This window comes from Mauremys mutica, chromosome 10, assembly GCF_020497125.1.
Source record: "Mauremys mutica isolate MM-2020 ecotype Southern chromosome 10, ASM2049712v1, whole genome shotgun sequence".
NCBI lineage: Eukaryota > Metazoa > Chordata > Testudines > Geoemydidae > Mauremys > Mauremys mutica.
The window spans coordinates 16,352,575-16,365,621 of NC_059081.1; the positions used below are offsets into that span (position 1 = coordinate 16,352,575).

Consider the following 13,047-nt stretch of genomic DNA (forward strand, 5'->3'; position numbering starts at 1 on the left):
AATTCCAGGAGAAATTCCAGAAGACTAGGAAAGTGATAATATTGTGCCAGTATTCAAAAAAGGCAGGCAGAATCACCTGGGTAACTAATGTGCCCATTAGCCTGACATCAATCCCAGGCAAAACAATGTGAAAGTAATACAGGATTCAATGGATAAAGAATTAACAGATATGAATATAATTAGTGCTAGTGAATATGGTTTTGTGGAAAATAGGTCTTGTCAACCCTGATTTGATTGTTTGAGATGACAGATGTCGTTAATAAAGGTAACAGCATAGATGTAATATACTTAACTTTTGCAATGTGTTTGACTTATTATTGTGCAACATCCTGATTAAAAACAATTGTACTATATCAAGAGAGCACACATTAAAGAGATTAAGAACTACTAATTGATCTCTCAAAGTAGTTGTCAGTGGAGAATCATCTTTGAATGGGGTTGCTTTTAGAGGGTGCTGCAAGGTTTGGTACTAGGTGTGACGTTCAACATGGTTTTCAATCATCTGGAAGTAAATATAAAATCACTGGTAATAAAATTTGTGGATGACACAAAGATTGGCAGAGTGGTAGTTAATGAGGAGGACAAAGCAGTCATACCTATTGATCTGGATGGCTTGCTAACCTGCTCCAAAAAATGTATTTGAATATGGCCAGATGCAAAATTACGCACTTAAGAACAAGGAACACAGTCCATAACCTACACAGTGGGGAATGGTGTCTTGAAAAACAGTGATTCTGAAAAGGATTTAGGGGACATAGTGGACAAGCAACTGAACATGTGCTCCATATGCAATTCACATGAGATCTTTTTGCCAGATCCGTGGCTGTAGGAACAATGAAGTGACTTTACCTCTGTATACAGTGTTGGTGAGTCCTAAACAGGAATACTGCATACCATTCTGGTGTCAACATTTTAACATGTTTAAAAACTAGAGAATGCTCAGAAACGAGCCACAAATGAGAGCTGGAAGAAGTGCCTTCCTTAAAAATCTCAATCTATTTAGTTTATTGAGAGGAAGATTGAGAGGTAATTTGACTATGGTATCTAAGTACTTTCTTGGGGAGAAAATACTGGGTTTGAACAGGCTCTTCAATCTAGTGGAGAAAGGCATAATAAGAACAAATAGTTGAAGCCAGACAAATTCATTTTTAACAATGGGTGTGATTGACTATTGGAACAAACTACCAAGGGATGTTGTGAATTGTTCATCTCTTGATGTTCTTCATATCATGACTGGATGCCTTTGTCGAAGATACTCTTTAGTTCACTACAAGTTAGAGGACTTAGTGTAGCGGTAACTGACTTTTGATACACAGGACATTTGACCAGATGATTTAATGATCCTTTCTTGCCTTATAATCTATGAACGAAGTAAAAATAGTGCATAAGACTCTCACGGATGATGTAAACTTGAAGAGTAGGATTTGGTGGAATAGTGTAGATCAGGGGTCAGCAACCCGGCACTCAGCCCATCCGGGTAATCCATTGGAGGGCTGAGAGACGTTTTGTTTATGTTGACCAAACGCAGGCACAGCCCCGTGCAGCTTCCAGTGGCCGTGTTCCAAATGTTGCTGACCCCTGGTGTAGATCTAGCTAGGCTTTCTAAGCTAGCCAGGTCATTCTTCACTTCTGAGTATAAAGTCTATCATATCTTCAAGTGTAAATTAATTCCCAAGCACTAGATTCTTTCTACACATTATTAAAAATGAGTGATGAAAAATGGTTACAGTATACTGAGCACATTTGCTTTCTGGTGTTTTTTTTTAAAAGATGTAAAAACTTTTGAATGTTGTTCACCAATTTTTGAAAACCATAAAAAGCCCCCAAAGACATTTCCCAGACACAATGGAACGTATCGTTCACCTAACTAACAAAAATCTGTTGTGTTTTTCTCTGGTCCCTCCCTGTATCTAAGAGGAAACAGCCAGAAAGACACAAGACATACATGATGTGACTGAAACACCATCATTGGCCGATAACTCTGAAACTTTAGAAAATAATGGTGATCTTGAAGGTGGATAGTCTTCAGAATTCTGTATGTTGAGGATGGATTCTCCTAAACAAAATAAGTTAATGCAATTATTTAATTACTACCATACTGCTCATTTAGTATTACTCATTGCATTCACTGACACTAAGTACTACTTTAAAGGTGAAATTGAAAAAGGAAGATCTGCCTATTTCAGCTATTTATTTTTATCACAACTGCATCTAAAATGATAGTACTATAGAGTAACCACTATATTTTTTTGCTCAAACATGAGAATTCAAGACTAGTCCAGAAGGAAGACAGGCAGTCTTTAAGAAAGCAAACTTTTTTATTTCATACTTCTAACCTGAAGATCCTGCATGTTTCTTTCATCATCTTCAATGCAGCTTCCTCCTGAGAAGGGACACTTCTCATGGTGTCATTTCATTCGGGCAAGCATGCCTTGCATTTCTTTGTTGCACTGTTTGCATTTTGCATGCACAGGTAGAGGAACTTCATTAAAATATTCCCAAACTGGGTCTCTTTTATGGCCTGCTGCCATTTTAGGTTTTCCCTTCTAGTGAGATAATGGTATGGCAGATCTCAAATTAATCATAGAATCATAGAATCTCAGGGTTGGAAGGGACCTCAGGAGGTCATCTAGTCCAACCCCCTGCTCAAAGCAGGACCAAACCCAACTAAATCATCCCAGCCAGGGCTTTGTCAAGCCTGACCTTAAAAACCTCTAAGGAAGGAGATTCCACTACCTCCCTAGGTAACCCATTCCAGTTCTTCACCACCCTACTAGTGAAAAAGTTTTTCCTAATATCCAACCTAAACCTCCCCCTCTGCAACTTGAGACCATTACTCCTTGTTCTGTCATCTTCTACCACTGAGAACAGTCTAGATCCATCCTCTTTGGAACCCCCTTTCAGGTAGTTGAAAGCAGCTATCAAATCCCCCCTCATTCTTCTCTTCTGCAGACTAAACAATCCCAGTTCCCTCAGCCTCTCCTCATAAGTCATGTGCTCCAGCCCCCTAATCATTTTTGTTGCCCTCCGCTGGACTCTCTCCAATTTATCCACATCCTTCTTGTAGTGTGGGGCCCAAAACTGGACACAGTACTCCAAATGAGGCCTCACCAGTGCTGAGTAGAGGGGGATGATCACATCCCTCGATCTGCTGGAAATGCCCCTACTTATACAACCCAAAATGCCATTAGCCTTCTTGGCAACAAGGGCACACTGTTGACTCATATTCAGCTTTTCGTCCACCGTAACCCCTAGGTCCTTTTCTGCAGAACTGCTACCCAGCCATTCGGTCCCTAGTCTGTAGCAGTGCATGGGATTCTTCCGTCCTAAGTGTAGGACTCTGCACTTGTCCTTGTTGAACCTCATCATATTTCTTTTGGCCCAATCCTCTAATTTGTCTAGGTCTCTCTGTATCCTATCCCTACCCTCCAGCGTATCAACAACTCCTCCCAGTTTAGTGTCATCTGCAAACTTGCTAAGGGTGCAGTCCACACCATCCTCCAGATCGTTAATGAAGATATTGAACAAAACCGGCCCCAGCACCGACCCTTGGGGCACTCCACTTGATACCAGCTGCCATCTAGACATGGAACCATTGATCACTACCCGTTGAGCCCGACCATCTAGCCAGTTTTCTATCCACCTTACCGTCCATTCATCCAGCCCAGACTTCTTTAACTTGCTGGCAAGAATACTGTGGGAGACTGTATCAAAAGCTTTGCTAAAATCCAGAAATAGTACATCCACTGCTTTCCCCTCATCCACAGAGCCGGTTATCTCGTCATAGAAGGCAATTAGGTTAGTCAGGCATGACTTGCCCTTGGTGAATCCATGCTGACTGTTCCTGATCACTTTCCCCTCCTTTAAGTGGTTCAGGATTGATTCCTTGAGGACCTGTTCCATGATTTTTCCAGGGACTGAGGTGAGACTGACTGGCCTGTAGTTCCCTGGATCTTCCTTCTTCCCTTTTTTAAAGATGGGCACTACATTAGCTTTTTTCCAGTCATCCGGGACCTCCCCCGATCGCCATGATTTTTCAAAGATAATGGCCAATGGCTCTGCAATCTCATCGGCCAACTCCTTTAGCACCCTCGGATGCAGCGCATCCGGCCCCATGGACTTGTGCTCGTCCAGCTTTCCTAAATAGCCCCGAACTACTTCTTTCTCCACAGAGAGCTGGTCACCTCCTCCCCATACCGTGCTGCAGAGTGCAGCTGTCTGGGAGCTGACCTTGTCTGTGAAGACAGAGGCAAAAAAAGCATTGAGTACACTAGCTTTCTCCACATCCTCTGTCACTAGGTTCCCTCCCTCATTCAGCAAGGGGCCCACACTTTCCTTGACTTTCTTCCTGTTGCTAACATACCTAAAGAAACCCTTCTTGTTACTCCTAACATCTCCGGCTAGCTACAACTCCAAGTGTGATTTGGCCTTCCTGATTTCACACCTGCATGCCTGAACAATACTTTTATACTCCTCCCTGGTTATTTGTCCAATCTTCCACTTCTTGTAAGCTGTTCTTTTGTGTTTAAGACGAGCAAGGATTTCACTGTTAAGCCAAGCTGGTCGCCTGCCATATTTACTTCTCTTCCTACACATAGGGATGGTTTGTTCCTGCAACCTCAATAAGGTTTCTTTGAAATACAGCCAGCTTTCCTCGACTCCTTTCCCCGTCATGTTATTCTCCCAGGGGACCTTGCCCATCAGTTCCCTGAGGGAGTCAAAGTCTGCTTTTCTGAAGTCCAGGGTCTCTGTTCTACTGCTTTCCCTTTTTCCTTGTGTCAGGATCCTGAACTCGACCATCTCATGGTCACTGCCCCCCAGGTTCCCATCCACTATTGCTTCCTCTACTATTTCTTCCCTGTTTGTGAGCAGCAGGTCAAGAAGAGCTTTTCTCCTAGTTGGTTCCTCCAGCACTTGCACCAGGAAATTGTCCCCTACACTTTCCAGAAACTTCCTGGATTGCCTGTGCACTGCTGTATTGCTCTCCCAGCAGATATCAGGGTGATTAAAGTCACCCATGAGAACCAGGGCCTGTGATCTAGCAACTTCTGTTAGTTGCTGGAAGAAAGCCTCGTCCACCTCATCCCCCTGGTCCGGTGGTCTGTAGCAGACTCCCACCACGACATTACCCTTGTTGTTCATACTTCTAAATTTAATCCAGAGACACTCAGGTTTTTCTGCAGTTTCATACTGGAGCTCTGAGCAGTCATACTGCTCTCTTACGTACAACGCAACTCCCCCACCTTTTCTGCCCTGCCTATCCTTCCTGAACAGTTTATATCCATCCATGACAGTACTCCAATCATGTGAGTTATCCCACCAAGTCTCTGTTATTCCAATTACATCATAATTCCCTGACTGTGCCAGGACTTCTAGTTCTCCCTGCTTGTTCCCCAGGCTTCTTGCATTAGTGTATAGGCATTTAAGATAACCCGCTGATTGTCCCGCTTTCTTGGTCTGAGACAGGAGTCCTCCCCTCTTGTAATCTCCTGCTTGTGCTTCCTCCCGGTATCCCACATCCCCACTTACCTCGGGGCTTTGGTCTCCTTCCCCCGGTGAACCTAGTTTAAAGCCCTCCTCACTAGGTTAGCCAGCCTGCTTGCAAAGATGCTCTTCCCTCTCTTCGTGAGGTGGAGCCCGTCTCTGCCTAGCAATCCTTCTTCTTGGAAGACCATCCCATTGTCAAAGAATCCAAACCCTTCTCTCCGACACCATCTGCGTAGCCATTCGTTGATTTCCACGATTCGACGGTCTCTACCCTGGCCTTTTCCTGCCACAGGGAGGATAGACGAGAACACCACTTGCGCCTCAAACTCCTTTATCCTTCTTCCCAGAGCCACGTAGTCTGCAGTGATACGCTCAAGGTCATTCTTGGCAGTATCATTTGTGCCCACGTGGAGAAGCAGGAAGGGGTAGCGATCCGAGGGCTGGATGAGTCTCGGCAGTCTCTCCGTCACATCGTGAATCCTAGCCCCTGGCAAGCAGCACACCTCTCGGTTCTCCCGGTCAGGGCGGCAGATAGATGACTCAGTCCCCCTGAGGAGAGAGTCCCCGACCACCACCACCCTCCTCCTCCTCTTGGGAGTGGTGGTCGTGGAACCCCCATCCCTAGGAAGGTGCATCTCATGCCTTCCAATCAGTGGAGTCTCCTTCTGCTCTGTTCCCTCAGGTGCATCATCCACTCCACTCTCTGCACTAATACCTGTGGAGAGAACATGAAAACGGTTGCTCACCTGTATTTGTGTTTCTGGTACATGGATGTTTGTGGTACTCTTTCCCCTTCTGGAAGTCACATGCCGCCACTTATCCTCGCTGGCCTTCTGTCCCCGCTGCGTAGCCTGCTCTGAATCTTCAGAAAGTTGTGCCCGCTGCAGCTGATCCTGACGTCTATCCAGGAAATCCTCATTTTCTTTTATGGAATGCAGGGTTGTTATTCGTTTCTCCAGACCTTGAATCTTCTCTTCCAAGATGGAGATCAGCTTGCACTTGGTACAGACAAAGTCGCTCCTATCCTGTGGAAGGAAGACGAACATGGCGCATCCTGTGCAGGTCACAACGGCGGATTGCTCAGCATCCATGGTCTCTTCCTTCTAAGAGCTCTCTCCAGGCGAACTCCCAGGCAAACTCCTTCTGTTTGCCTCTCTGCTGCTCTCTGCCTCTGCTAATGAAGGGTACACTTGGAAGGACCTCAGGACTTCTGGAATATGCTGCTCAAACAGTTTAACTTTTGTTTCTACTGCCTATCCCTCCCTTCTCACATTTATCTCCAGACTTCTCCTTGTCCAGATCTATTGCACTCCCAACAATCTTCTATTCATTGAGTTTTTTGAAACTTTGCACTTTGAGAGAGAGGTAAGGGATTGACTCTGTACACAAATTTGCAGAGGGACAATAGGGTGGAGGTCTTATTTCTCACCTCCATATATTATTTATTTTAAAAAAACAAACAAACCATTTTTGTTGTTAACAAGCATGTTATCTCTGGAGACACAAATCCAGTTTGAGAACTGCAAATCTAAGCATCTCTGCTAGTACTGTATTTTGAATGTAGACTGAGCACTGAGTCCCATTAATCTAAATAATCTATATAGATACCCCTGGAGCCCATAAGATTGGGTTCCTAATCCATGAACTATTGGAACTCATTTACAAAATTTTTCTTAAACATTACATGAATATATTCTCATACTATAGAATTAGAATTTATAATCCCTATTCCATGATGAGATACCTTTGAGCTATAACGTATCTTAATAGGTTTTTTCCCTCAGAAAGCATTTTATCAAAAAAATCCGATTTAAATAAAAATCCAACATTTTTTATTTTTTTAAAAATCATTGATTTTTATCCATCCTGCTTGTTACTAAAAGCTGTACTATTAGACATTTGACTGTTTTAAAACAATGCTTTGTGCGCCAACTTTAACCAACCTAATATATTTATAGACAACTAAATTCAGTAATTCCTTCAGCATTTCTGATAAGAAACAGTTATATATAGATTGTGTTAAGCCAGTAGGGAATTGCTTTTATAGAGCTCTTTGCAGAACAAGACCTAGTTTTTTGCTGTTGCTGATCGTCTCTGTTGGCTTGTAAAATACTAATCAACTTTATAGTTATTTTTTCTTTTCAGTATTTTGTGACTAAACTATAGTAGACTACAATGTAAACATTTTTTACTTAGCATTTTATATTAAAATTTTACAATGACTTGTTAGAATTTTAAATGTAAAAACTCTAATTAGTTTGCAGATGCTGAAAGTTATTTTGCTACTTGTACAACAGATAACACTGTAAACAGTTCTTTGGTAAGTCCCTTAATTTTTTTGTATGATTAAGACACCCCTATGTCCATTATTTCCATCCTGTACACTTAAATTTGCAGGCATTCAGGAAATAAGATTAGTTACATTTCTTCTTTAATCAAAATGACTGAAAAGCATTTAGTTAAAATGGCAGTAATGTGTCATGCAAGAAATCGTGCTACTCACAGTGAGAGATGTGGGATCTCTCTGAAATAAAACATTAATTGAATTTAGATTGGACTATGAAAGAAATATCAATGTGTCATACAAGGGATACATTCCCAGGTTCAGCTCAATTTTTGCAAAGCAAAATGTGGAGAGCCAGTGATAAATCCAAACAGCCTTCAAATCCAAGGCTGTGCAACAGTGATTCAGCTGGAGGTGAACACATTAACATATCATGATCCCATCTTACAACTTGAAAGAGAAATGGACTGTCATCTTTCCTCCTCTGAAATAAACTACATAGGTGATTTTTGTCAGTCTTCATTTTTAAATCTTGTTGGGACCTGCATGCTAGTTGTTATATTTGGACTGGTCTAAAATATTAACTTGTTAGAAGCTTTTTTTTTAAAAAAAGGTTTACTTATTGGATTTAAAATACATCTCTACCCCAATATAACGCAACCCGATATAACACGAATTCGGATATAATGCAGTAAAGCAGTCCTCCGGGAGGCTGTGCACTCCAGCGGATCAAAGCAAGTTAAATATAACGCGGTTTCACCTATAACGCAGTAAAAATTTTTGGCTCACGAGGACAGCCTTATATCGGGGTATATTCTAAAATAGATTGGTCATGTATTTTTATATATGTACTAGAAAGTGAAATATCTTAGTAGTAGTGAAGAGACTTGGTAGAGAGATGGTGATACTGCTTAAAAATTCTGTCTGTCTTGCTATTTTATGGAACTTGTTTTTCCTTTAGTGTTTTGTTTCCAGGTATCCTAAGATAAGTTTTGCTAACAGTTTCAATGTCTGTTTAACTGCATATGCTACTTGTCCTGCTGCATTTCAGAGTGAACCTTTGTATGTTCCTGTAAAGTTTCATGACTTACCAAGTGAAAAGAGTGGCAGTGCTAATAGTGATACTGAAAAAAGTGAGTAAAGACTTCAGAATTTCAAAATGCTCTTTGGTACAGGGACTATTTTTGTGTCTGTATTGCCCCTGTTGTGGTTGCAGAGCTAGCTCCACCACTATCCTGTTTCTGGTCTCTGAGCAAATCCCCTCAGGTGTCCAGCCTCCTTCCTTTGCCTTTCCTGGGGTGGAATTTTGGGATTCCCGCCCACACACTTTTAGAGTTGGTCTAAACTTAAAAGTTAGGTTAACAGCTACGTTGGTCAGGGTTTAAAAAACAACGTTTTAATGGATAGCTGTGCATATTGTCAGCTACCACAGTATTAGGTACTATAGAAAAACCTGAGACACTGTTATAATTAGTATTGTTTATTAAATGAAAACAAAAACAATAATTCTTGTTTGTATATAAAAGTTACCTGTCTGATGTAACTATTAGATTCTTTGACCCACTCTCCAAACCTGAAAAATCCTCCAGATTCCTACGAAACTTCAAAGATCTGTGTAACGCTCCTACCCTCAGAATGCTATATTACAATCATCCTTTTCTTACAGTTTAGCATAACTGTATGGGGTACTTTTTTTCCTGAGAGACACTGACAAGACTCTTCAACAACACAAGATAGTTCCTCTTGCCTAGGGACTGTTTTTGTTGCCTCTGTAGCCCTGCTTGTCTAAATAGCAAGACATCAAGTGAAATCCTGGCCCCAGGGTGAAGTCATTGACTTCAGAGGGGCCAGGGCACCATCACAGGACTGGAAAATGGAAGTTCAAATCATTATCACTCTGTCACTGAGCTAATTCTTTTGTTGTTAATTTAACCACTATTTGTGCTGTGGAATCTTTTATCAGTTTAAATTGGTACAGGCAACATTGTAAAATAAACATAACTTGAATTTTCCCATGCATGCAAATTCAGGCAGTTTTTAACATCTGATGTTAATTTCTTTAAAACAAAATTATTAGAATGTGAACTATTGTGCATTTTTAAAAATACAATGTGCATACAAAGTAGAGGGAAAAATAAAGTAACAGGCTTCATTGTCGAGTTTCAAAGGAGTTACTCTGAACAGACCATAATAATTATTTAAAACAATTATGAGATCCTTTTTCATTAGTACCCTATCAAGTGGTATAAATACTATTTTGTTAAAAAAAAGAATTAAAGCAAATCTTTTGTTGGAGAGAGAAGCTTCATGTCATGATTTGTGAACTGCTGTAATCAATGGGATCAAACATCACTTTTTTTTTTCTTTTCTGTGTAATAGCGTGAAAAGTTGAATGATCATGTGCCACTTTTTTTTTCCCTTAAGCTCCCAAAAAGCCTCGTGTAAGGTTCAGTAACGTTATGGAGATTCGACAACTTCCATCAAGCCATGCATTGGAAGCAAAGTTGTCTCGCATGTCATATCCAACTGTTAAGGAGCAGGAATCAATATTAAAAACTGTAGGGAAACTCACTGCAACTCAAGTAGCAAAAATCAGCTTTTTCTTTTGCTTTGTGGTATGTCCTTTGTTCTTTAAGAAAATTATTAAGTATAGCTACAAATATTGAACTGTTTTACATAATAATGAACATGAACTTGTATTTAATGTTGGCGTGTGCTCTATTTTTTCTGTGTTTTTCTCATTTTATATATGTGCTAAATACAGTATAACCTCTCTTATCTGCACTTCCCTAAAACAGAACTCTGAACAGTACAATGTGTTTTCAGGCTTGCATTTGATTGTAGTACAGGTTCTACTGCTGGCAGGGCCATTGTAAATTATATCTTACTCCATTCTTCGGAGTGGGTGTGGTAAGTCACTCACTAGTCTTGCCTGGGCAGAAATCCAGGGTTACTTAAACACCAGCAGTTGTTTCTTCCTTATATAGGGGAGTGGGGCCGAGCCCTGACTGTACCCACATCTTTGTGGCTGTAGCATGTAGAACTGCCTTTCAGTTTGGGGGTGAAGAAGGAGAAAGGACCTATAAATGCAGCTGTTGCCCTGTTCACTTTCTATGGAACCTCTTGAAAGCTGCCACCACATTGTCTCTCTCATCCTGTGGCATTATACGCAGCCATGCAGTGATATGAAGATGTTTGGCTTGGGGCAGAGGATATCCTCAACTCTCCCCGATGAGAATAGGTAGGGCTGCAAGATGTCTTTATCCTCATCAGCAGACTAGTCATCTTCACATACTTCTGCAGCATTTCTCAATGTCACGGAAACACAGAGGTGAGAGTGGCATGTTTCCTAAGAGCCAACACTGAAGAGGAGGGTAACAAAGCAGTGGTGGCCCTTCTTACAGTGGCCACACTATACTGCTAGAGACATTTTATTTAAAATATGGTTAAGAGCAAGGCACGCATAGCTCTTTATACAGCAGGAGATACTTCATGGGTATAGTAGCTCAGGAGGTGGCTTTTAACTGGTGTACTGACCAGAGGAAGGTGATCTGGCTACTGGAATTTCTTGAGATGGATGCATATATTGAGCTGATGTCCACAGAATTTAAAGAAAAACTAGTTGCATATGTACTTAAAAACTATCTGGAATAAGATTATTCTTTCCTTTAGTTTACAAACAAGTGAAATGATACTGCTCTTGCTTTTGCAGTTGCTACTAAAAGGTACTTCGGCTGTATCTACTACTGCTGTATTTTTCTTCTTGGTCATCATTCAAAAAGTAAAATATTTTTTGAAAGAATTTTTGGGTGAATGGTAGCTTCACTAAGAACATCTTTGGGATAACATTATTAATGAGCTCTTGCTCACTAAATGATCTCATATTTACCGTTTTACAAAATATTTACAAACATTTAATCCTCACAGAATACCTGTTAGATAATTGATCTAGACACTGTATTATCTCTATTTTGGAGATGCTTGTTCGTTTATGTACTTAAGATGTTATAGGACCCTAGTATATGAATCAGTTTAAATGGGATGATAGTTAACCTTTTGAGATGTATGGAAATAAGTAGTTTCTCCCAGTTTTTGCAAACAGTTTGAAAATGATGACTTCAGACTAAGTTGTTAGCTTTTTGGTTGTTGCTGACTTGCAGTTGCCATCTTCACTGATTATCTCTAGTGTGTTGCTTTTTTTAAAGTCTGCAATAATTACTTTCTTGTAGATGCCACTGAAACTGTTCATGTTGCCTGTTTCCACCCCTGCTACTTAATGTCTCTGCCTCTTCTTAATAACAATTAGAAATTGATATTGTTATTTATAAGACAAAAGGACTTGTGTGACAGCCTTGTTCTGATTGATTTTTGTGTATACTGATTCAAGTGATATCTCTGGTAAATATAAAAAAATCTAAAAATTGCAGGAGTTTATGCACAGGCAAAACAGCCTGTTTTAATACCTTGTGTGATTATCCATTTATTCATTTAAACTACTTTCCTTGTTCTGCAGTGGTTTTTGGCAAACTTCTCTTATCAAGAAGCACTCTTACATGCACAAGTTGCCATAGTTAATATCCTATCTTCAACCTCTGGTAAGATATGAAATGTGCATTATAAGAGCTACTGAAATAGCTGTTTATAAATTAGAGCTCTTTTTGTTATGCCAGCACTATTTCATTTAATTGACTATTATGTGTATCTTTGAGAAGCGTAAAGTTTAAAAAACAAACGTGATAGCTTAGAAGCATTCTGTATATTGTTGCAAATTATTTTACTATCTTTATGTCTTACCACTTTGCAGCTTGCATTCTTTTGACTTTAAATAGCTCTGCAAGTACATTACATTTTTATAGTTAGGATACTTTTTGGACTCCACCGAAAGCTGACCTTTTAGGTGGCTGCAACTTATTTTTTTTTAAAAAAGAAAATCCTTCACATACACAAGAAATTGTTGTTTTAAAAGTGAGTGCTTTTCTTGGACATGGTGCCACACCTGAAATCGATGTGCAATTTTTCCTTGTTTTTTTTTGTCTTTAAGATGATCACTATTGCAGTTTCTATACACTTTAAGTTTTAATTGGTATGAGAACAATAACAACATTTACAATGCAATTTTTTTTTAAATGGGGAGGGGGACAGCAGTATACTCCCATAGGCTATATGTATTGAGTATTGTGGATGTGATCTGAACCAAATGGCACAGCTGCTGTGCTACAAAGAGCTGGTGATAATATAACAGGTCTGGGTTACAATAACCCAAAGAAGGGTGGGAG

The 13,047-nt window shown here is 40.3% G+C and overlaps 1 protein-coding gene across 6 annotated transcripts in view; it reads left to right on the forward strand.

Annotated features, from left to right (window-relative positions):
- Positions 1 to 13,047, forward strand: part of SLC35F5 (solute carrier family 35 member F5) — a 57,386-nt gene that overhangs the window by 12,989 nt on the left and 31,350 nt on the right. For all 6 annotated transcript variants that reach the window (XM_045032465.1, XM_045032461.1, XM_045032462.1 and 3 more), the window contains 4 exons: positions 7,745 to 7,807; positions 8,823 to 8,904; positions 10,196 to 10,386; positions 12,285 to 12,366. In XM_045032465.1, coding sequence (XP_044888400.1) covers positions 7,745 to 7,807; positions 8,823 to 8,904; positions 10,196 to 10,386; positions 12,285 to 12,366 — 418 coding nt within the window. The remainder of the gene's footprint in view (positions 1 to 7,744; positions 7,808 to 8,822; positions 8,905 to 10,195; positions 10,387 to 12,284; positions 12,367 to 13,047) is intronic.